At 41.4% G+C, this 21,969-nt stretch overlaps 1 protein-coding gene across 2 annotated transcripts in view; it reads left to right on the forward strand.

The window, feature by feature from the left end:
* Positions 1–11,838: 11,838 nt before the first annotated feature.
* Positions 11,839–21,969, forward strand: part of DLEU7 (deleted in lymphocytic leukemia, 7) — a 145,648-nt gene continuing 135,517 nt past the window's right edge. Inside the window, exon 1 of one of the 2 annotated variants that reach the window (XM_011939186.1) lies at positions 11,839–12,589. In XM_011939186.1, the coding sequence (XP_011794576.1) occupies positions 12,131–12,589 (459 nt within the window). In that variant the 5' untranslated portion in view covers positions 11,839–12,130. The remainder of the gene's footprint in view (positions 12,590–21,969) is intronic. The other variant, XM_011939176.1, reaches the window with a different exon arrangement.

The raw sequence follows: 21,969 nt of genomic DNA on the forward strand, positions 1-21,969 counted from the left end.
AACTGAAGAAATGCTATGTACAGTATTTGGATATTATATCTGTTACATCTCTTTCAATAAAATTGTGCATATTTATCAAAACCTATATGGAAATTTGTTTATTATAAGAGGAAAAGACATCTCTGAAGTCTAAACATGGTATACAACTACTCCCTCTACTTTGAAAACCTTTCCATAGATGCTAATAGAATAAGTGGATCTTTTGCTAAAAAAGACATTTCAACAAGATTGAAAACAAAGAGAAAATATATAAGACATGTAAGAATGTAAAGTGACTGGAGAGATTGAGAAGATGACTATCCTAGAAATCCTAGCGTGAGAAAGTCCTCTGATTTTAGCAGAAAACATTATTTTGAATGTTTGACAGCAAAAGCAGAGAGGGAAAGTGATGGACAACATGACTTCATAGTAGTTGGTCAGGGGAGGCAAAATTTAAAGCTCTAAGCTCCATCAGACATTTGCAGTGTGGATGAACCTCTATAATGAATGTTGAGATACAACATGGATAATGTTAATAGCAGTGTATTAGTCTGTTCTTGTACCCCTAAACAGAAATACCTGAGACTGGGTGATCTATAAAGAAAAGAGGTTTAATTGGCTCACAATTCTGCAGGCTGTACAGGAAGCAGAGCATCAGCATCGGCTTCTTGGGAGCCTCAAGGGGCTTTTACTCATGGCAGAAGGCAAAGGGGTAGACAGCACTTCACATGGCCAGAGCAGGAGGAAGAGAGAGACACGGGAGATACCACACACTTTCAAATAACCAGATCTCATGACAACTCACCATCACAATGACAGCACCAAGGGGGATGGTGTTAAACTATAAGAAACCATCCCCATGTTCCAATCACCTCCCACCAGGCCCTGCCTCTAACATTGGGGATTACAATTGAACATGAGATTTGGGTGGGGACACAGATCCAAACCATATCAGGCAGTCTTTCCGAAACACCGTGGAAATGTTCTAGATACAATCTTTGCTTAACCCCACACTCAAAGGCAGAGGAAAACTGACATTTAAGGGTCAAAGAGAAAAAGGATCTCACAAGAAAGAACCAGCCAGAGAACTGGGAGAAAAAAAATAGACAAAGATAGTAGAAGCCCCAAGAAAAGAAATGCTTTTTCAAGAAATGGTTAAGAGACTGACAAAGGGCCACTGAATTTACAAGCAGGTTGACTGGCTCTTAGGAAGGGCTCTGCTGTGCAGGAATGGAATTAGAAGTGAGGAAGTAAATACAGGGCAAACAGGGAAGCCTTCCAAGAAGTTTGCTTCTGAATGGAGGATGGAAGCAGGCTGGATTGACAGAAGATGGGATTTTTAAGCAGCAAAAAATAACCAGTGTATTTGATGAAAAGAAGCTAGCGTAAAGAGTGCATTTGGAAACTTATGAGATGAATAAACTTAAAATAAAAATGGATTTAGTGATTGCTTTATGGGCTACATTAAAATATTTTCTTATTTAATTCATAAATACTAATATTATCCCAGTTTACAGGTGAGGAACGTGAATTTCAGAGAGTTTAAGAAAATCACTCCATTTACATAGTTAGTAATAAGGGTTGTGGGGCTGCATCTGTGTCTGTCTGATTCCAGACCTTGTTTGTGTGTGTCTGTGTGTGTATGTGCGTGTGTGTGTGTGTGTGTTTTAAATGCCTTTAAAAAATTACACAGACAATTTAAGGACGTACTTTTTTTTGATAAAATATCTAAACAATGTAGAAATCCACTGTTAGTCATTTGGTTTAGATCCTACTAGACTCATCTGTAATTTCTTTAAAAGATCAGAATCACACTATTACCCTCCAGTGGCTTCCAGTCATTTAAAATCCAAAGTCCTTGGAACCAGGGAATCAAAGTTTACTGGGGAAACTGAATATTCACACAGTCTCAAAATATGCCTCATAAATGATTTATTAGTTGCAAAGCAGGAAATGTACCTATGCAGGGGAAACCATTTTAAATTAGTGATCAAAAGTTTATACCACCACCAACGAGATATTAATAGAATGACGTCTAGGGTCTCCTAAAGTATGCACTGAGGTCACAGTATTTATGTAACATTATTGCCAAAAATGCAAATGAATTTAATTGTGAGGAAATTTTTATACAAGCAGAAATTGAGGGAAAGCCTACAAAAAACTTACCTGCACTATTAAAAAATATTAATGTCATAAAAGACAAAGAAAGGCTGAGCAATGGTTTAGCTTAAAGGAAACAAGGAAACAAAAGATACATGACAATTAAATGCAATCCTGAATCAGAACAAAAAGGAGAGAGGGGTCCTATGAAGGGCATTGTTGGGGTATTTAGTGAAATTTGAATGTATTAGACAGTAGTATCTTGTCAACGTTCAATTTTCTGAGTTTGATAATCATACCATTATTATATAAGAGTATGCCCTTGCATTTAGGAGATTGATAAGAAGTATTTAGGGATTAAGGGTCATCATGTATGCAATAACTCTCAAATATGTTTTAAAAAATGTTTGCTGAAAGAGATTGATGGAGAAATAAAGCAAATGTGGCAAAATGCTAACCACTGATCAGCTTCTAAAGAGTATATGGGAGTCCTTTGTTGTATTCTTACAATGTTTTCTCAAAATAAAGAGTTAAGAAAAAAATCTATGTCCCTATAGAAGGCCCTCTGAGGTCCCAGTGCTCTTCTATTCCATCAAGTCCCCAGTATGCACTCTGTTCCAGCCACACATCCCCCACAAGCACGCCCCTGCCTCCAGCCTCTCTGCCAGCCCTTCCTTCAGGTCCAAATATCTCCATGGCTACTCCCCCACTTCCCGCAGGCCTCTGCTCAGTGTCACTGCCTTGTTGCCTTCTCTAGAGTCCTCAACCACTTCATACCCCCTTCCTCTGTGTGGCAGACATTGTTGGCTGGCTGACCCATCCTCCATTTCCAAGTCCTCTTTCTGTCTGCCTCTGCTTTTGATGCTACAAAAATCAAACAATTTCCCAGTCTTTTTTCCAGCCAGTGATGGCCATACCACAGCATTCTGGCCAATGACATGTGAAAAGAACTCTGCTGTTGCCTGTGTTTTTCTTCCTTCTCCTTTATGCCTGTAATGCTGACCTACTGCCTAGAGATACAGCAGACATCTTGTAAGCAAGAGGACAAAAGTCATGGGCTGAGGATGGTAGAACAAGAAGCTAGAAGGAGTGTCTTCAATCCTTGATGGTCTACTCTAGCTTCCCTTCCCCTCCTCAGAGTTTCTGTTACCTAAATAAATGTTAAGTATGTTACCTAAATTCTGTTAAGTAAATAAATCCTTATTTATTTAAATCCTTAGCCTCAGCTAAACAGGTTTCTCCTAGAGCTGAGCAGGCTAAAAAAGAAATGATGCACCATGCTTTATTTTTCTTCACTGCATTTATGATTATTGGATGTCATGGGTTATATTTATCTGTTAATTTGTTTATTGTGAAACTTACACTAGAATATAAGCTTCATGAAGGAATTTGGTCTGTTTTACTTGTATTTGTCTCAGCCCTAGAGCAGAGGTTGACCAGGTAAGATACTTGAGTGATATTAATATTTTTCAGGTTAGTGAAATATTTTGTGACTTGCTTTTCTCCATGAGAGTAGCTATAGTTTGACCTATTCTTTGTAACAGCATTCTTTGCAACAGGGACATAATACTGCCTTGGTGCCCCGTGATTTTATTTATCTATTCCCTTATAGTCAGAGATTTCAGTTATTTACATCTTTTCCTTTTCTTAAATTACACATACTGTACATACAACTGTGCACACAAGTGAATATTTCTGTAGGACAAACACCCTCCAAAGAGGCTAAATCAGTGTTGTTCCCCACACAGCTAGCATATGACACTAGCCATTACCCTGCATTGTTGGTGAACTGTGTATTAACCAATTTTTATTTCTGCCAGTGAGGGGTTGAGGGTGGGGGGATCATCTCAACAATGGTGATCTCATTTGCATTTTCTTGATTACTCGTGGGGTTGATGATCTTTTCATATGTCTGTCAGACCTTGAATTTTCTCTATTACCCTTCACCTCTATTCAAAGTCTATGCCATTAAAAAATTTGTGGTTGCTCTTCCTATATTAATTTATTGATTTTTTTGTTTATTACGTTGCAAATATGTTTTCTCAGCCTTCCACTGATTTTAAAATGTTATTTATAATGTCTTTTATCAAATTAAGGTTTTAATATTTTATGTAATAAAATTTACCCAGTTTTTTCTTTATGACATCTTGACATCTGGCTGTTGTGTCTTATTTCAAAATGTCTTCCCCATTTAATGATTGTCAATATATCTAATAGTATATTCTTTGAAAAAAATGTTTATTTTTAGTTTTTATGAATACACAATAATTGTACACATTAATGGCATATATGTGATATTTTGATACAAGTATACAATGTATAATGATCAAATCAGGATAGCCGGGATATTCATCACCTCAAACATTTATCATTTCTTTGTATTGGAAACATACCGAATCTACTTCGCTAGTATAACATACATTATTGTTAACTATAGGTGCTCCTCCCTTCTGTAATAACTGTAGTTTTGTACCCATGAACCAACCTGTTTTTATCCCCTTTCTCCCACACACTCTTCCCAGCTTCTGGTCTCTATCATTCTACACTGCACCTATATGAGAGCAACATTTTTAACTTCCACGAGGGCGAGAACATGCAATAATTGTCTCTCTTGCCTTATTTCTTATTTGTCTTTCTAGCTTATTTTGCTTAACAAATGTCCTCCAGTTCCATCCATGTTGTTACAAATGACAGGATTTTATTCTTTTTTTATGGCTGAATAATATCCTGTTGTGTATATGTACCACTTTTTTTTTGTTTCTTTTTCTTTTTGCGACTGAGTCTCACTCTGTCGCCCAGGCTGGAGTGCAGTGATGTCATCTTGGCTCATCGCAACCTCCACCTCCCAGGTTCAAGCGATTCTCTTGCCTCAGCCTTCTGCCACATTTTCTTTATCCATTCATCCACTAATGGACACTTAGGTTGAATCTATATCTTGGCTATTGTGAATAGTGCTACAATAAACATAGGAGTGCAGACATCTCTATGATATACTGATTTTCTTTCTTTTGGATATATGCCCAGCAATGAGATTGCTGGATCTTACGGCAGTTCTATTTTTTAGTTGTTTTGAGGAACTTCTATACTGTTACTCCTAGTGACTGTACTAATTTACACTGCCACCAACAGTGTGTGAGGGTTCCTCTTTCTTCATATCCTCACCAGCATCCATTATTATTAGTCTTTTTGTTCTTTTTGTTTGTTTGTCTGTTTTTGTTCCTGCTTGAAAGTCTCTCACGATCAAGGTAGACTATAATATACATGATGGATTCATCATATGTATTATATATTTTACCCTGTCATGGAAGAACAATTACTCAAAATTCTTCAAAAGTAAGCCACTGTTAAATAGATTGTCCATTAAAATGAGTACAGAGAAAGTATTTGATTTTTGTTCTTATCAAAAGTGAGTAGGACATTAAGAATCACTTCAATGCTTCTTTAACAAATTACCTATCATTAACTAGAAATGATCCATCAAGTCTATGATTTAAACTTTTGAGAAAGTTTAGACTTTTGAACAGAGGCATTTAAGATCCTTATGAATGTGGTTTCAATTTTCAAATGGAAAGTGCAGATAAAATAAAATGTACATATGATTTTTTGAACAAAAGCTTGAAATTTCATTATTTCTGTGGACCATTTGTATTTTATGGTCAAATCAGCATCTCTAAGATCCACTTGCTAATTAAGAGTGAATATTAGAGAAACAGATGATGACAATTTAAAAAGAGATATACTTTATGCTAAAAGATATATATTTTTATGTAAACATATTTTTAAATATTTTATATTTTTTCCTCCAAGAAAAAAAGAGTCAATTCAATCATGTTCAACAAGTATTTATTTTAAAAACATCTTTTACTTTATTTCAACTCTTCTGACCATTCTTAACAATATTTTGAAACAAAAGTGATCAAAATGACCAAACAAATAAAATAAACACATCTGTTGGCTTCTCTTGTTTTCCTAGCACTCAGAGCCAATGTAGGAAGGCTCTAGTCCAGTTTTTGAAACTGGTTTAGTTCTCCCTTGCTGCACTCAGGGTTTAAGAGTTGAAAATTACATTGAACCTCCCAGGATGAAGATTTGACTTCATGAATATACCCATAGTAATCTTGTAGCAAAAGCTAAACAAAAGAACGATGTGGCCCCTCAACCCCCTCTCCTTTTTCCTTGCCTTTGTTTTTCATTGTAATTACCATAGGAAAGGAAGCTTTGGAAAAACAGAAGAAAGAGAGGAGCAGATGAAAGAGTAGATAAAACTCCAACGTCTGCTCGGCCATAAAGCCTGCCAGAAAAGAACTTGGAGAACAAAAGTAGAAAATTCCTTAGAGGAAAAGAAGTATGTAAGGGAATGAGGATGAATGTAAGGAAAGGCACTGAGAAGATTTTTTTAAAAAATTTAAATATAACGCCGGGCACGGTAGCTCACGCCTATAATCTCAACACTTTGGGAGGTTGAGGCAGGCAGATCACTTGAGGTCTGGAGTCTGAGACCAGCCTGGCCAACATGGTGAAAACCCATCTCTATTAAAAATACAAAAATTAGCCAAGTGTGGTGGTGCACATCCATAATCCCAGCTATTCAGGAGGCTGAGGCAGGAGAATTGCTTGAACCCGGGAGGCTGGGGTTGCAGTGAGCCGAGATTGTGCCACTGCACTCCAGCCTGCCTGACAGAGAGAGACTCTGTCTCAAAAATAAATGAATAAATACATAAATAGAAATAAAAAATAAAAATAAATTTAAATATATAGACCTAAGTCAAGTATTTCTTTCCATCACAGTAGAGGGGTATCTACTGAAACTTGAAAATACAGAATGATCCTGGAAAGTGATAAAGTGGTCACATTTTTTTTCATTAAGGATCCTGGAATTTAGTTGGCAAAGTCATTGAAACACTCCTGACCTTTCTCTTCTCCATTTTTATCACTACTATTCTTTCTGCCACCTCATTTCAATACTATAAGCCATATCTACTCAGATAATCAAAATAGTTCAGGAAACCAAGAAGCTTTTGAATTTTTCTCTCCAAGTGAAAGGATATTCCCCAGGGGTTAGATTTTATAATCCAAAATGGAGGGGGAGATCCAGCAAGTCTGTCTTAATGAAATGTAGGCAGCATGAAAATTCATGGCATTCCATCACTCTAAAACTTGAACTCATCCACCAAAGCTACAATAATTAGAAAAAATTATATTGACTTTTAAAAATTCCACTTTTGATTTTTGTCTGCCAATATCAAGAATTCTCCTTGGAAATAAACTGATTACTAAGCTGAAACCAAATAACTGATTTATTAAGACAGAACTAAGCACAGTGATTTATATGTCCAGAAAGAATTGCATTTTGTGTTGACAAATTACAAAGGCACAGATGTACATAAGGTGACATCTGGACTGGCAGGTGGGAGTCAACATTTTGAACTTATTTTCTTTCCGTTTACCCACTGTTGTCTATTTTTCTTCTCTAGCTTCATTAAACTTCACCAGCTTCAGAAGGTCTGGGAAGGCAGTGCATATATGATGTTCTGAAAGCACACCATCCTATGTAAACAATTGTTTTTGGCAATTCAGAGACTTCAGGGTGGTATTGCATCTTTGTTTTACCCCCAAAATAAAATGTTTAGGCCAAAGTTAGAACAGCACGTGCATTTACTTTCATAACTTGGCATATTCAAACATTACAATGGTACATTTAAAAAAAAGAATTTGATCTTTTTTGCTCTTTCTTTCTTTCTTGGGCCTACACCTTGTCCTAGTTCCATTGTTTTCTCTTTCACAGTACATTTTCATATCTTGGTGTATCTCTTCAGCATCTGTTTCTCCTCAATCATAATTTTCATTCAAGAATAATAACTCTTTGGTCTCTTTGGACATGTTTTGTTCTGACCTCACCTATGAACTTCACCAGGGTACATTGAAGGTTAACAACTCCATTTCTGGAATTCTCTTGGATCCTTTTTGAGGAAAAATGCCAAAGAATATAAACAGGGCTCAAATGTATCTGGGCTCTGCCAAGTCCTTTGAGGACAGCTCCACAGAGCTGTACCTTCTGTCGGCTCCCTTCGGTTCTCACTGTGCCCGGCTTCCCCACGATTCCACATAGGAACTTGCATCTTTTGCTCATGCGGGAAAGGAAACTTTGGATTAATAGAAGTTCCAGAATATTGGTTTATCTAACAACACTCTACCTTGCCCATTAACAGGTAGAAAATTGCTTCTCACTTCACTGAGCTTTCTACCCTCTTCTCTTTTCCATCCCACAGGGTGCTGAATGTTTCCAGTGCTCATTTAAAAATGCTCCCATCAGAGTTACACAAAGAACTTTTCCCACAATTGTTGAAATTGTAGAAAGTTTAGGTGAATGGCATAAGCACTGCTAGAAGTAGTTGGCTGGTTAAGCCGAAATCAAATAACTGATTATTAAGACACCTTCTGGCAGTGCTTTGCCTAAGGGGCACTGGGTCACAGGGTCACTCCATGAACATGCTATCTTTCCTATAACATATGTCAGGCTATTTGCTTCAGCTGTGACTCCTTCTGTTGCAGTAGGCAGTAAACCCAATCCAAAGTGGCTTAAGCAAAAAGAGACTTCATTGGCTTGTATAATTGAGAAGCTCAGAGGTGGTGCTGAATGTGGAGCTCAAAGGCTGCTATATGGCCATCGTTTCTCTCTATACATCTGTTGGCTTTTGTTTCCTGAATGTCTTCTCTCCAGGAGTGCTGGCTCATTCATAGGTGGGCTGTCCCCATCAAACTCATGAGATGGCTGCAGAGGCTCCAGAACGTGTATCTTCTCAGCTTTATTTGCACAGGGGTCACTGAAGTCAGATATTTGACAGTAGAAAGATGAGCCTCATGAAAATGGACTTGCTGTGTATTGAGAAAAAGAAGCAGTCCTGGAGATCTGATATATTCTTTACCCGGAAACCCCTGCAAAATCCTCATTGTTCTCTGTTGCCATTGCTGATGCTTGGTAACAAAACTTTGCTTCATATCAAGCAGTTTTCATCCTCCCTCCACCAATTGCTTTGAGGGAGGCTAGATTCAGCCCCAACTCCTACACTGAATTCAAGTTCACCTTAGACTCTCATGGTAGCCTCTTTCCTCTTGACTATGATTGATCAGGCAAGAACATATGACACAATTCTGGCCAAGGAGATGTGAGAGGAAGCCAGCTGAAGGCTTTTGAGAAGTGTCTCCTTGCTCTTGAGAAGCAATACACAGGAAAAGATGGCCTTTTCTTCTAGTTGTTGTTGTCTAGACATGATGCCAGCAGCTACTGGTAGCCATAGGAGAATTAGCCCAAAGATCAAGGACTAAGCTGATGTGCTGGGAATGGCATGGCAGAAAGAAGGAAGGAACAAAGGGCTTTGATGACACTGAGGAGCTGCTGTATTAACCAACTCTGGAGCCTTTGGACTTCTTGTGATGTGAGACAATAAATTATTCTTATTGATTAAACTATGTTATGTTGAGTTTTCTGGTTTAAAGGGAATTTGATCTTTTGCTGTTTCATCTCTTGGCCTACACGTTTTGTTTTGGCCTGAACTCTGTAACTGTTGTTTTCTTTTTTACAGTGCATTCAGCTGAAAGCATCTTAAAAGATACTGTCTCATCGGCTCTAGCTGGGTCACATCCCATTCACTGTGGGGATGTGATGTGTGATGGGACTTAGGCTAGATGATCCAGTAACCTTCTGCAGTGAGATGGGCTCATCCCATCTGACTTCACGGGCAGAGTGTGGAGAAAAAGGAACATCTACTGAGAAATGAGGGTATGATTTCTATAAAACAGTGAAATATATGCTGTGAAACAAACATATCAGATGTCTAATACTTTGTCCTTTTGAATGTGTCTTACAGAATGGCCTCAAATTGTGAGTACAGTGGGTAAGAAGTAGGCCGTCTCTTACTTCGTCTGGTAGCTCGGTAAACATAACTGTGGAGGTGTTTTAGACCACAGGTAGATCTGCTATGCCATTGACTCATCTAAATAGACTATGAAAACTTTTCCTGAGTTAGGCTCTCATATCTCTAGCTTTGGAACACAAGCCATTTTGGGGTCATAGCAAAAGACAGTGCGACCCATAGCCAAGACAGACAAAACTGAGTGTTTTACTCAGTTGCCAGATGATCCAGGGTTTCCTAAGAATACTAGAAAAAGCAGGCAGCGATTTAAGCAGCATGTGCCATCCCTCAGGCCCCAAGGTTTTCTGGCACCCTTTTGTCATACTCCCTGAGGTTCAGTTGGTCTCATGGCTCTGACTCAGCGTGGTATGTAGAAGTGTGGGGCCTCAGGTCAGCCTGTGTCTAGTGATTTCAATTCTGCTGTTGGCTGCAATTCCATCTGTCAAGAAAGTTTTGCAGTCAGCCATTTGATAGTGGAAGGGTTAGCCCATGAAACTGAATTTCCTGTGTATCTGGAAAGAGAGGCAGCCCTGGAGATCTGACATGCTCTGTGAAAATTAGGGGTTCATTTTTGCTATTGCTGGTTAGTCTCTGCTAAACCTAATATATTTCAACATTTGAGGATTTTTTTAGAAAAGAAAAATTTTTCTATTTTTTCTTATGAACTTAAGTAACTTCATGGCAAGAAAATCTAATCAACATTAAACTATTTATTTCCTTCCAAAGTAATTTCCTCTCTGTCAATGCACAGACATGCATTTTTACTTAGTTATAATTAGTGTGAACATACTCGTTTTTGTTTAAGAAAGGTTTTCTTTACCTTGGCATTCAGATTTGTTTTCATAGGCGAAGCAAGCACTGGGAAGGAGAAGGAACCTTTGCTGGCAAGTTGGGAGGATTATATGGGGTCATACTATCTCAGAGTTAAAGAAACCTTAAAGGACCCCACATCCCTCTCCATATCTCTTCTGATGATCCTTTTGTACTCACAGACTAACCAGCGTGGCCTTTTCACTCAAAGGCCTCTCCAGGTCTCCACAGCACCAAGGGTGCAGTCTGGCTCCTAAAGGAGGAATGAAATTCCATCCTCAGGTCTGCCAGGGCCCACCTATCTGTCATGGGCATGCACCATGACTCCGGCTTTACTGGGCTGTTGGGCTGTCTAATGGTTTTCCTTGCAGAAAGCAAGCAGGAACAGTGCTGCTCTGGACTGGTTTTCCATACCATTTCTCTCAAATATCTTCTATTTTCTTAAGTGTGATCACACACCCATGGTTTCCAATCTATCAAAGCATAACATTGCCAATCGCTTTTTTCTAAGTTAAGGAAGCAGCCATGTTGGGTTTAATTAAAAACAGCAATTATTTGTACAGCTGTCCCTAAGTTCATGGCTCATAAAAGGATTAACTTCAGCCTTGCTGCCTAAGTCTTTTGGGAGTGTCACAAAAAACATTTAGGCTTTTCTGGGCAGTGCCAGGTCTGGGCCTTGAGGCTTGCTGATGCTAGTTCAGCCACCAGGCTCTCGGTGCTCAAGTGGCATCGAACAAAGCAGAGAAGAGCAGAACTTCTAGATACACAACTCCTCCTTCTTTTGTTTGGCGGATGCAAGGCCTTGAAGGCTGCTTCAATAAGTTTCTGAAAATTCCCCTCGGGTTGGGAAAGGCACAGTCTTCCTTTTGCAAGTTTTTCTAGAGCTCTTCGTACTTTCGCCCCAGGGTGGGTCTGTTGCACCCCCACCTCCCAGACCTCAGTGGTCACTGGCAGGCGTCCTTCGAAGGAGGTGGGGGCGGGGTATCCCCGCCGATAGATGCGCCCGCACAAAGCAGCACGTTTTCTCATCAAAGCCCTGGAGAGAGGGAAGAACGAGCACTCAGCATTTCGCTGATTTTCAAGTGCACACGGAGCAGCGCGTCAGGCAGTTTGGGTCAGAACGCGCCTGATTCGGACTTCGGGCGAAGGCAGAGGCCAGCACGGGTCACCGATTCAGAGCCAGGGGCGGGGCCGACCACACACGCTGTAAGACCCCGAGGCCGAGGAGCCGCGGGTTAGAAAATGTGACCCTGGCGACCCCAACGCCCCCGCCTCCCTCGCTGCTGCTCCACCTGCACGCGGAGCGCGCCGAGCCGCCGGCGGAGGCGATGGCCAGCCCCGCGCCCTTAGTGGCCTCCATCAGCCACCAAATGGTGGCTCTGCAGACCTTGCAGCTGCTGCAGCAGGAGTGGGGCTGGGGGGACGGTCCAGGCGCCCCCGGGAACCCGCGCGACCCGGACCACGTGTCCACCGCTCCAGCCCGTCGCTCAGGCCCGCCGCGGGCCCGGCCAGGGCCCTGGCGCGAGGAGCGGGGCGGGGGCGTGGGGACCAGGAATCGGGGGACCGCAGCCCGGACGAGCTCCCCAGAGGAGGAGGCAGTGCGGGGCGCTGAGGGGGGCGCCGAATTGCTGCCCTTCCCCCGGGACCGCGGGCCCTGCACCCTGGCCCGGATGGCGATGCGCAGCGCGCTAGCCCGCGTGGTGGACTCGACTTCGGAGCTGGTTAGCGTGGAGCAGACGCTGCTGGGGCCCCTCCAGCAGGAGCGGTCCTTTCCCATCCACCTGAAGGTGAGTCTGGCCCCCGCCATCCCCTCTGACGTGCAGGGCAACCCCCCGTCCTCCAAGGGTGGGGCTGCTGGGATGGCGGTGGGTTGATCGCAGGATCCCAAACACTGCTGCCCACTGTGATTCAGCCCCGGTGGGAGAAGGAAGGGGGCGGGGGACACGCTGGGGACTCAGCAGGAGGGGCAGGGATCCCCAGACCCACCTGAGGCCCGCCTGGCTGGCACAACCGAGATGTGGGGACTGCGTTGCCAAAATCTCCCCCTGAAACTCCTTCCTCTCTCACAGAAATCAGCTTCCTGCGCTGGAAAGGCCCTTTCCACACGTGCAGCTTGTAGGGATAGAGGACAGCTCCCCCCACCCACTTTCCAAATTAATAACGCTTCCTCCAGAGCCTTAAATACACTTACTAAGTCCTTTCTGCCTTTTGTATGATGAAATCATCTACATTTAAAGTTCCTTCACATTCATGAATCACTATTATTTTTTGCATAAATCCAATTCCCCACAGAGCTAAGGGGTCTTACAGAGTCAACCTAAATTATCATAAAGGGAGGTGAGAGCCGGGTGGGTCCCGGGTGTTAAAGCGTGAATACTAATGCTAAACTCTTGCTAAGTCACCCAGCTCATGTAGGTAGGGCACATTTCCTCTTAAGGTACCAAACTGTGGTAGCCAATTTAGCTTGGGAACGGAGCAGCTGTCTCCCAGGCTGAGTGAGATTGCGGAAATCTGGGGGTCTGGGTTTCCGTCCTGGACTTGCCATTAACTAACCTAATTGGTTTAAGGTCACAGATCTCTCTGAGACATTCTGGCTTTCAGATTTTGACCAGGAGCATTGCTGTATTGATTCCCCTGGGGCATCTAGCAGAAGGGAGTCGGGAGGAGAGCTTAGAATATGTCTCAAGAGTTGCTATTCTGTACAAGCCAAGGTTTGGAAAAAGTTGCTATATATTAAGTTGCACTATACACTGTAAAAGATTTATTTAAAATCAAACATAATAAAGCCTATTATATACCCAAATAGGTATTGTTTTTCTACATTGGGGTTTCTCAATCTCTGTACTATTCACATTCTGACCTGGCTAATTCTTTGTTGTCAGGGGTTGTCCTGTGTATGATGTTTAAGCATCATCTCTCGCCTCGGCCTGTTAGGCGCCAGCAGCATATTCCTCGCTGCGAGTTGATACAGCCAAAAATGTCTCCAGACGCTGCCAAAGGTGGTGGGGGTGGTGGGGTGGGAGGCAAGATGAGAAGCACTCCTACACTCACTTTAGAAAGTTAGAAAATGAGGCTGCATTTTACCAAATGCTCTCCAATGTAAGATGTACTTTTTCTTTTTTTTGGTATCACCAAAATTGTTTTTAATCCTGTCATTAAACTATGATACACCATTGATTATAAGTTACATGCTAATCTAAGCGTTTTTTTTTTTTTTTTTTTTTTTGAGACAAGGTCTACCTGTGTTGCCAAGGCTGCAGTGTGGTAGCCATTCACAGGTGCAATCGTAACACTACCGCCTCAAGCCCTGGGCTCAAGTGATCCTCCCACCTCAGCCTCCTGAGTAGCTGCAACTACAAATATGTGCCACCACATCTGGCCTATTTCAGGGACTTTTTTAAAAATGTGAATAAAAGTGCATTTTTAAATAGATGAAATATGAACTTGTGATGTCAGTAACACATACAGGGCATAGATAAGGCTGGCAAAAAGAGAGACTGATAATCAGTTTTACCTAAGGTGACCCTGGAAGGCTTCTCAGAGGAGGCAGCCTTTAAAAAAAAAGTACATATTATTTCCCAGACATTAAAGGGAAAAATATTTCAGGGGAATCCTTTGGTCAAGGCCCAGCAGCACTGAAAGGCTCTGGAGGAATGACAGTTAAGTTCAATATGGCAGAAGGCAAAAACTGATGCTGGAGACACAAATGGGGGCCAGTTAGGGAAAGGCCTGTGTGTCATGCTGAGGACCTTGGATTGTCTTGCAAGCAGAGGGTAGGTAGATCACAGAAGCCTGGATCAATCACAGAAGGGTAGGTTTCCATTTGAAAGTCAGGTCAGAAGACAATTTTCTAAGGGCTTGACCCAACTCAGTGGCAATGGACTAAGCCCCATGTCCTCTGCTCTGGAAGCAGTCCACTATAAACTATGCCATTTTAGTTTAATGCCACAGTCACTTCTACTTGGAAATCCTTTTGGCCGTTTCTAACTGACTTTTGATTCTAAACATTTTCCATCCTCCTCAAGCCTTCTTCATCCAAACCTCAACCCTCTCACACCTTTTTTGAGAAAATAGAGGCCAGTGGACACAAATATCTTTCTATCTAAAACATTGCATTGCTACTCATCTTCATTTTTGTCTCTAAAATTTAAATGCTGCCCCCTATCCCCACGTATATTCATGTTAATTCCACTGGAGCAAATCTTTCACTTGCTCCTGGACCTGTTTCTATCAATTTTCTCTCTCCTTACATTTTCTACTGTCCTGTCTCTGCTGACACTCTTGGTCCATAACACTCTTTACCTACCCACCCCTTGAATCCCATCCTTCCCTTCCTTGTCATGAGCAAACTTTGAAAACATTTAGATGTATTGCTACCACTTTCTAGAAGTATACAGCTACTGGAGTCTGCTGTTCACCCACAGGGGGGATAATGAGTTTTAGGGCCCCTGGAAACAGTCAGGGCTTTCAAGAGAGAAGCAGAGAGCAGTTTCTCTGTATGATTTGTTCCCTTGGCAGCACCTAGGAATTTTGTTTGATTTGCTGTTTGCAGAACAGGTAATATCTCCGTTTGGTTTGTAGATTAATGATTACACAGCACTTAGACTTGAGGAGATGGCATTCTGTCTTTCCAGGGGGCTGGTTATGCAGACTTAGCTTCCTTAATACTAGTGTTCATTCAAATGACTTGGAAGGATGTTTTGTATATTTTTAAATCAGGAACATACAGATTTTGTACAATAGAATGATTTCAGAAATCCCTGCAGGAGGAATTCTGTGAATGGAAATAACTACTGTGTATCATTTAGAAGTACGTGGGAACCTCTCCAACATCAGATCTCTTTGGTGTTGTTACTTGCCACAGAAGGTAGGAGGGAGATTCACTTGAACTAAAGCCCATGGCGCAGATGATGGGCTTTAGAAATCCTGCAGTGGAGACAGCATAGCACAGTAGTCATGTCCCACGGAGCATTTCAAACCTACTCTGCCACTTCCTGCATTGGTCCTTGGGTAAGTTATTTAGCCTTTCTGTCCCTCAGTTTCCTCCCTGTATAGTGAGGATAATGGTATCTAACCTAAAGGGTTACTGAGATCATGCATTTAGTCAGTGGCTTCCCAAAGTTAGTCTCCATCTCTCTGAGTTATTATGATTATCATTATTATTACTGTTAACAGATTGATGCCTCATGAATTCTTATTGACTTATTTTTGTGAATTCTATCCTTCATATTGATGAATATGATCCATTAACTCTGTGTCTATTTTCCTGGAACTATTGACAAAAGCAGACTTAGGATGATCCAAAGAGATTTCTAGGAAGCCTACACTATCTAGAGGTCAGCTTTAGCCTAATGCCTAGTGACAGGCTTAGAGGTGTCACCAGTGAGTGACTCACTGATCAATCCACCAGAAGTTTAAGGCAGTGAAATTTGCAGGCCTGAAGGCAGAAAAATTCTCACCACAATGATAACAGACATTTTAAAATAGAATTTTACTCTTTAATTAAAGAAACCAACACAATATTCCTTTGAACACTTAGAAATCATCATACACATGCAGTGAGTTTCTTCATGGTGGATGAAAAATGCTTAACAGTACCGAATCTTATTAAATTTGGTGCAGAGGCTAGATTTAACCAGCTTAACAAACATTTATAACAGGAGGAAACCGAGGCTTGGAGGAATTGAGGACTTTGCTTAAGACCCTGCAGCTAAGAAGCGATGGGTTTTATCTAACTTATTCTCCTACATCACAGTGTTGCCCTTAGGGGCGTTATGAACATCATGCTGAAATTGTGTACATGAGAGATCTTAGGGGCGATAGTCGTACATGCTGTGCACTGTGTACACTGCTTGGACTACAACAGTCACATTGTAGCCAGCGGAGCTGCCATAGCAAAATACCACAGACGGGGTGACTTAAATAACAGACATTTATATTCTCCCTGTTCTGGAGGTTGGAAGTCCAAAATCACGGTGCCAACAAATTCCATTTCTAGTAAGAGCTTCCTTCCTGGCTTGCAGACAGCTGCCTTCTTGCTGCGTCCTCACATGGCCCATCCGCAGTGCGTGTAGGCAGAGAGAGAAAGCTTTGCATGTCTTTGGTGTCTCTTATAAGAACACCAGTCTCATCAGAGTTGAGCCGCTTTATAACTTCATTTTACCTTAATTGCCTCGCTAAGACCCTGTCTCCAAATACAGTCACATTGGGGGTTGAGCATGTGAATGAGGGGACCACACAGTTTAGTCCATAACGCTGAATGATCTCTGCACCTCCTTCCATCGTGGCCGCCTGATATAGTGACAGAAAGCACTAGGTAAAATCAGGAAATCACCATCAAACTAGTAATACTAGCAGGAATGCCTTCAACATTTGCCACCCGAAGGGAGCATAGACGCGTGCAGGACACCAGGAGGAAGCTAGTCTAGGATTTTTTGAACTGCTGAAAATGACTAATTCACATAAGGACCGTTAGCCAAGCCAATTATGAGTTACTCTGATTGAGTTTTGTCTATCTTCCTTTGAGAATTAAAAACATTTACAGTTTCCAAGAGTTCTGTTCTGAAGCAAGTTTCATGGAAATTGTGGCCAAAGCTAACTTTCAGAGGCAGAAGAATGTTTTTGCCCTTGTAGATGAAACCTGCCTGTGAGCTCACCCGTTTCAATGAGCGCATTATTATTCCCGCATGTTTGATAGTCCTTGCTGGTTTTCTCATTCTGTGGTGCAAGAGCAGCAGTCGTAAAACTGCTGGCTTTGGCTTCACAGTCATTGCAAACTGCAAGTATGAATATTGACTTGTTCAGAGGAATACATTGATGATGAATGCTTTTTTTGCCCATAGGTAAAAAAAATAATAATAAGCAAATCTTTCACTTGCCCCTGGAGCTGTTTCTATCAACTTTCTCTCTCCTTATATTTTCTACTGCCCCCTCTCTGCTGACCCTTTTGGTTCATAAACATGCTCAAAGCTTTCTCTATGTAGCCAGCCCCGTGAGGCCCCATACTTCCCTTCCTTGTCATTAGCAAACTTTGAAAACTGAATGTGCCGCTGCCACTTTCCAGAAGTATCTATATTTGGTAATAGCAAGAATAGAATTCACAAAAATAACAGTCAGTAAGAATTCATGAGGCATCAACCTTTTAACAGTAATAATAATAAAATAATAATCAAATCTTTTTCCCATTGGGGAAAAAAGCACTCATCATCATCTTCCTCTGAACAAGTGAAACTAGCTTCTGCAAGTTTGAGAATTGTGTCTTCAAAGACTACTAACATACTATTGAAGACATAAATGCTCACGGTTATATAATCAGTAGCCATAGCCAAGGTGGTGCTCATTATCTGTGACAAAATCATGCTTTTATGTTAGAAAAAAGGTGCAGTGATGAGTCACAGAATTTCTGTTATTCTCTCCCCCTAACCCATGGATAAGGTGACTGCTCTAGAAGTAGCTTATGTATAACTTTGCAATTTCTTATAATATGAATGATATGAAAATCAGCACCTAAAAGCTTTCTGAAATGAACATTTGGGGAAAGATACTTCGGGAAAGGCCTAAAACAAAACTACTTATGTTTGACATCTTGGTGAAAATGTTACAGTGTTTTATTCTACAATTTTTGGGTTTGCCTGGTGAGCACCCCTGAATCAAGTGCTTATACCCCTCACAAAAGTGCTTTTGACTGGATTTTCAACTGGAAATGCTGCTGTACCCAAAGCAAATGCATCAGGATCCTTAGTTATTTGTGAGCATTTCCAGTGGGTCTACCACAAGTAAAAATGTTTAATTTCCTGTGGATGATAGACTTTTTAATGGTGACTGGCTAATACTTTGGTTCTTCATTGGGTGTTTTATTAATACACAGTTACACATCTATTGAGACTGACCTTGGGTTCAGGTGATGGATGACTGCTCTGGGCCCTGTGATTTGTAGTTCAAAGCCAGATGTTGATGAACCAAATGAAGTTGGGGCAAATCGTGATTCATGATACTATGTTTTCCACAACATCCCAGTAAAACAGAAAAAGTCACTCCCCTTTTATGTAGACATCCAGTGTAGAGGGTGCTAATGGGTCTGGAGAAGGGATTTGTATTCTTTTGTTGGGCCCAGCACTGGACTGCTTTAGTGGAGAGCAACCTGCTGGCCAGGGAGAAGTTTATTAAGGACAGGCCTCAACATAGACTTCTTCCTTCTTTACTTCTTTCCTTTCTCTCTTTCTTTTTTCTTTCCTTTTTTTTTTTTTTTCCTTTTCTGAGACGGAGTCTCGCTCTGTCACCCAGGCTGGAGTGCAGTGGCACCATCTCGGCTCACTGCAAGCTCTGCCTCTCAGGTTCAAGCCATTCTCCTGCCTTAGCCTCCCGAGTAGCTGGGACTACAGGCGTCTGCCACCATGCCTGGCTAATTTTTTTGCATTTTTAGTAGAGATGGGGTTTCACTGTGTTAGCCAGGATGGTCTTGATCTCCTGACCTCGGGCGGATCAGCCTCCCAAAGTGCTGGGATTACAGGCGTGAGCCACCGCATCTGGCTTCTTTTTTTCTTTCTTCTCTCTGTCTCTTTCTTCTTCTCCTCTCTCTTTCCTTCTCTTTCTTCTCTTCTGTTCTCTTTCTCTCTGCCCTCCCATCCCCAACTCTCCATCTGTTTCTTTCATGCTCTCTGTAGAGGACATGAAGCCTTCAGGGAGAGCTAGAGGGGGAAACGTGAGAAGAAACAAGCTTGTGGAGGCCAGTGTAAGAGAATAAAACTCAAGGTACCTCAAGACGTGACTCTTTTGAAAAGAGCCAACTTGCTGTAAAGCCGGTGGTTGAGTACGAACTGATTTACAATTTACCTAGATTTAGAAGTGATTTTGAAGGTGACATGGTAGGAGAAAAAAGCACAATCCATGTGGATTGTTTAAATGTTATCTGCATTTTAGAGCCGATTAAGTCATGTTGGGTTTTTGACTTTATTATCCACTGGCATTGGTTTCGGAAAACAGGCTTTCAAATGGACTCATGCTGCTAGATTCTTTTTGTCTTCAAGACTTCAGTTATGATGAGAGTGTTTATTTTCAGTACCAAGCTTTAAAAAAAGGCTTAGCTTGTCTTTCCTTTTAAGACTTTGCAGGTGCATTTTCAGTTGCTCAAGAATTCCAGATGTGTGCATTCCTAATAAATGCACAATGCGGAATGCAGAAAAGTACACGGTGTGGCGGTTTTTCCGAGAGACCTCCCTCACAGCGGGTAGGAGAGAACAGAGCTGAGGAAAGGAGACCTCCAGCTGGGCGGTCTCTGATTAGCTCAGTGGTTTGTAGTTCTCCTTGAAGAGGTCCTTCACATCCCTTGTAATTTGTACTCCTTGGTATTTTATTCTCTTTGTAGCAATTGTGAATGGGAGTTTTCTCATGATTTGGCTCTCTATTTGTCTATTATTGGCGTATAGGAATGCTTGTGATTTTTGCACATTGATTTTGTATCCTGAGACTGCTGAAGTTGCTTATCAGCTTAAGGAGATTTTGGGCTGTGACGATGGGGTTTTCTGAATATACAATAATGTCATCTGCAATTCTACATGGGGTGTAGAAGATTCCATGCCTTGAATATCTTTCGAATAGCCAAGCCCTCTCAATTACGCTGCAGGGAGGAGGGATGGGCCAACAGGCCAGTCTTCCATTTGGATGCGATCCTTGCCAATTTTTGAGTTTCGTACCACTCATAACACTCAGTCAACCTTAAGAAAAATAGTGTGAAGATGGCCAAAAAAGAAATATGAAACGATTCACCTGTAGGCATTTTGTTCTATCCCAAAACTGGTTTAGTGCTTCTCCTGCTTGCTTCCAAGAAGCCCCTGTCACCCTGCCGGAGCAGCTACAGCTCTATAATTCCTGCCAGTCTTGTCTCTCACACCACATGGCCGAGCTTGGCTCTGTAAGTTATTACTGTACCTGGCATCATTTGGGATCTGGGGTGAGTCTGATGAATGTTTGAGTTCTGAAATAGAGGAGTTAATTTTTTAATTATACTTTAAGTTCTGTGCAGAACGTGTAGGTTTGTTACACAGGTATACGTGTGCCATGGTGGTTTGCTGCACCCATCAACCCATCATCTACATTAGGTATTTCTTCTAATGCTATCCCTCCCCTAGTCCACCACCCCCCTGCAGGCCCCGGTATGTGATATTCCCCTCCCTGTGTACATGTGCTCTCATTCTTCAGCTCCCACTTATGAGTGAGACCATGCAGTGTTTGGTTTTCTGTTTCTGTGTTAGTTTGCTGACAATGATGGCTTCATCCATGTCCCTGCAAAGGACATGAACTCAACCTTTTTAATGGCTGCATAGTATTCCATGGTGTGTATGTGCCACATTTTCTTTATCTAGTCTATGATTGATGGGCATTTGGGTTGGTTCCAAGTCTTTGCTATTGTGAAGAGTGCTGCAATAAACATATGCATGCAGGTGTCTTTATAGTAGAATGACTTATAATCCTTTGGGTCCATACCCAGTGATAGGATTGCTGGGTCTAATGGTATTTCTAGTTCTAGATCCTTGAGGAATCGCCACACTGTCTTTCACAATGGTTGAACTAATTTACACTCCCACCAACAGTGTAAAAGCATTCCTATTTCTCCACATACTCTCCAGCATCTGTGTTTCCTGACTTTTTAATGATCTCCGTTCTAACTGGCATGAGATGGTATCTCATTATGGTTTTGATTTGCACTTCTCGAATGACCAGTGATGATTAGCTTTTTTTTTCGTATGTTTGCTGGCCACACAAATGTCTTCTTTTGAGAAGTGTCTGTTCATATCCTTTGCCCACTTTTTGATGGGGTTGTTTTTTTCTTGTAAATTTGTTTAAATTCCTTGTAGATTCTGGATATTAGCCCTTTTTCAGATGGATAGATTGCAAAAATTTTCTCCCATTCTGTAGGTTGCCTGTTCACTCTGATGATAGTTTCTTTTGCTGTGCATAAGCCTTTAGTTTAATTAGATCCTATTTATCAATTTTGGCTTTTGTTGCCATTGCTTTTGGTGTTTTACTCATGAAATCTTTGCTCATGTCTATGTCCTGAATGGTATCGCCTAGGTTTCCTTCTAGGGTTTTTATGGTTTTAGGTCTTACATTTAAGTCTTTAATCTATCTCGAGTTAATTTTTGTATAAGGTATAAGGAAGGGGTCCAGT

The sequence above is a fragment of the Colobus angolensis genome, unplaced genomic scaffold (assembly GCF_000951035.1).
Source record: "Colobus angolensis palliatus isolate OR3802 unplaced genomic scaffold, Cang.pa_1.0 Scaffold101, whole genome shotgun sequence".
Taxonomy (NCBI): Eukaryota; Metazoa; Chordata; class Mammalia; order Primates; family Cercopithecidae; genus Colobus; species Colobus angolensis.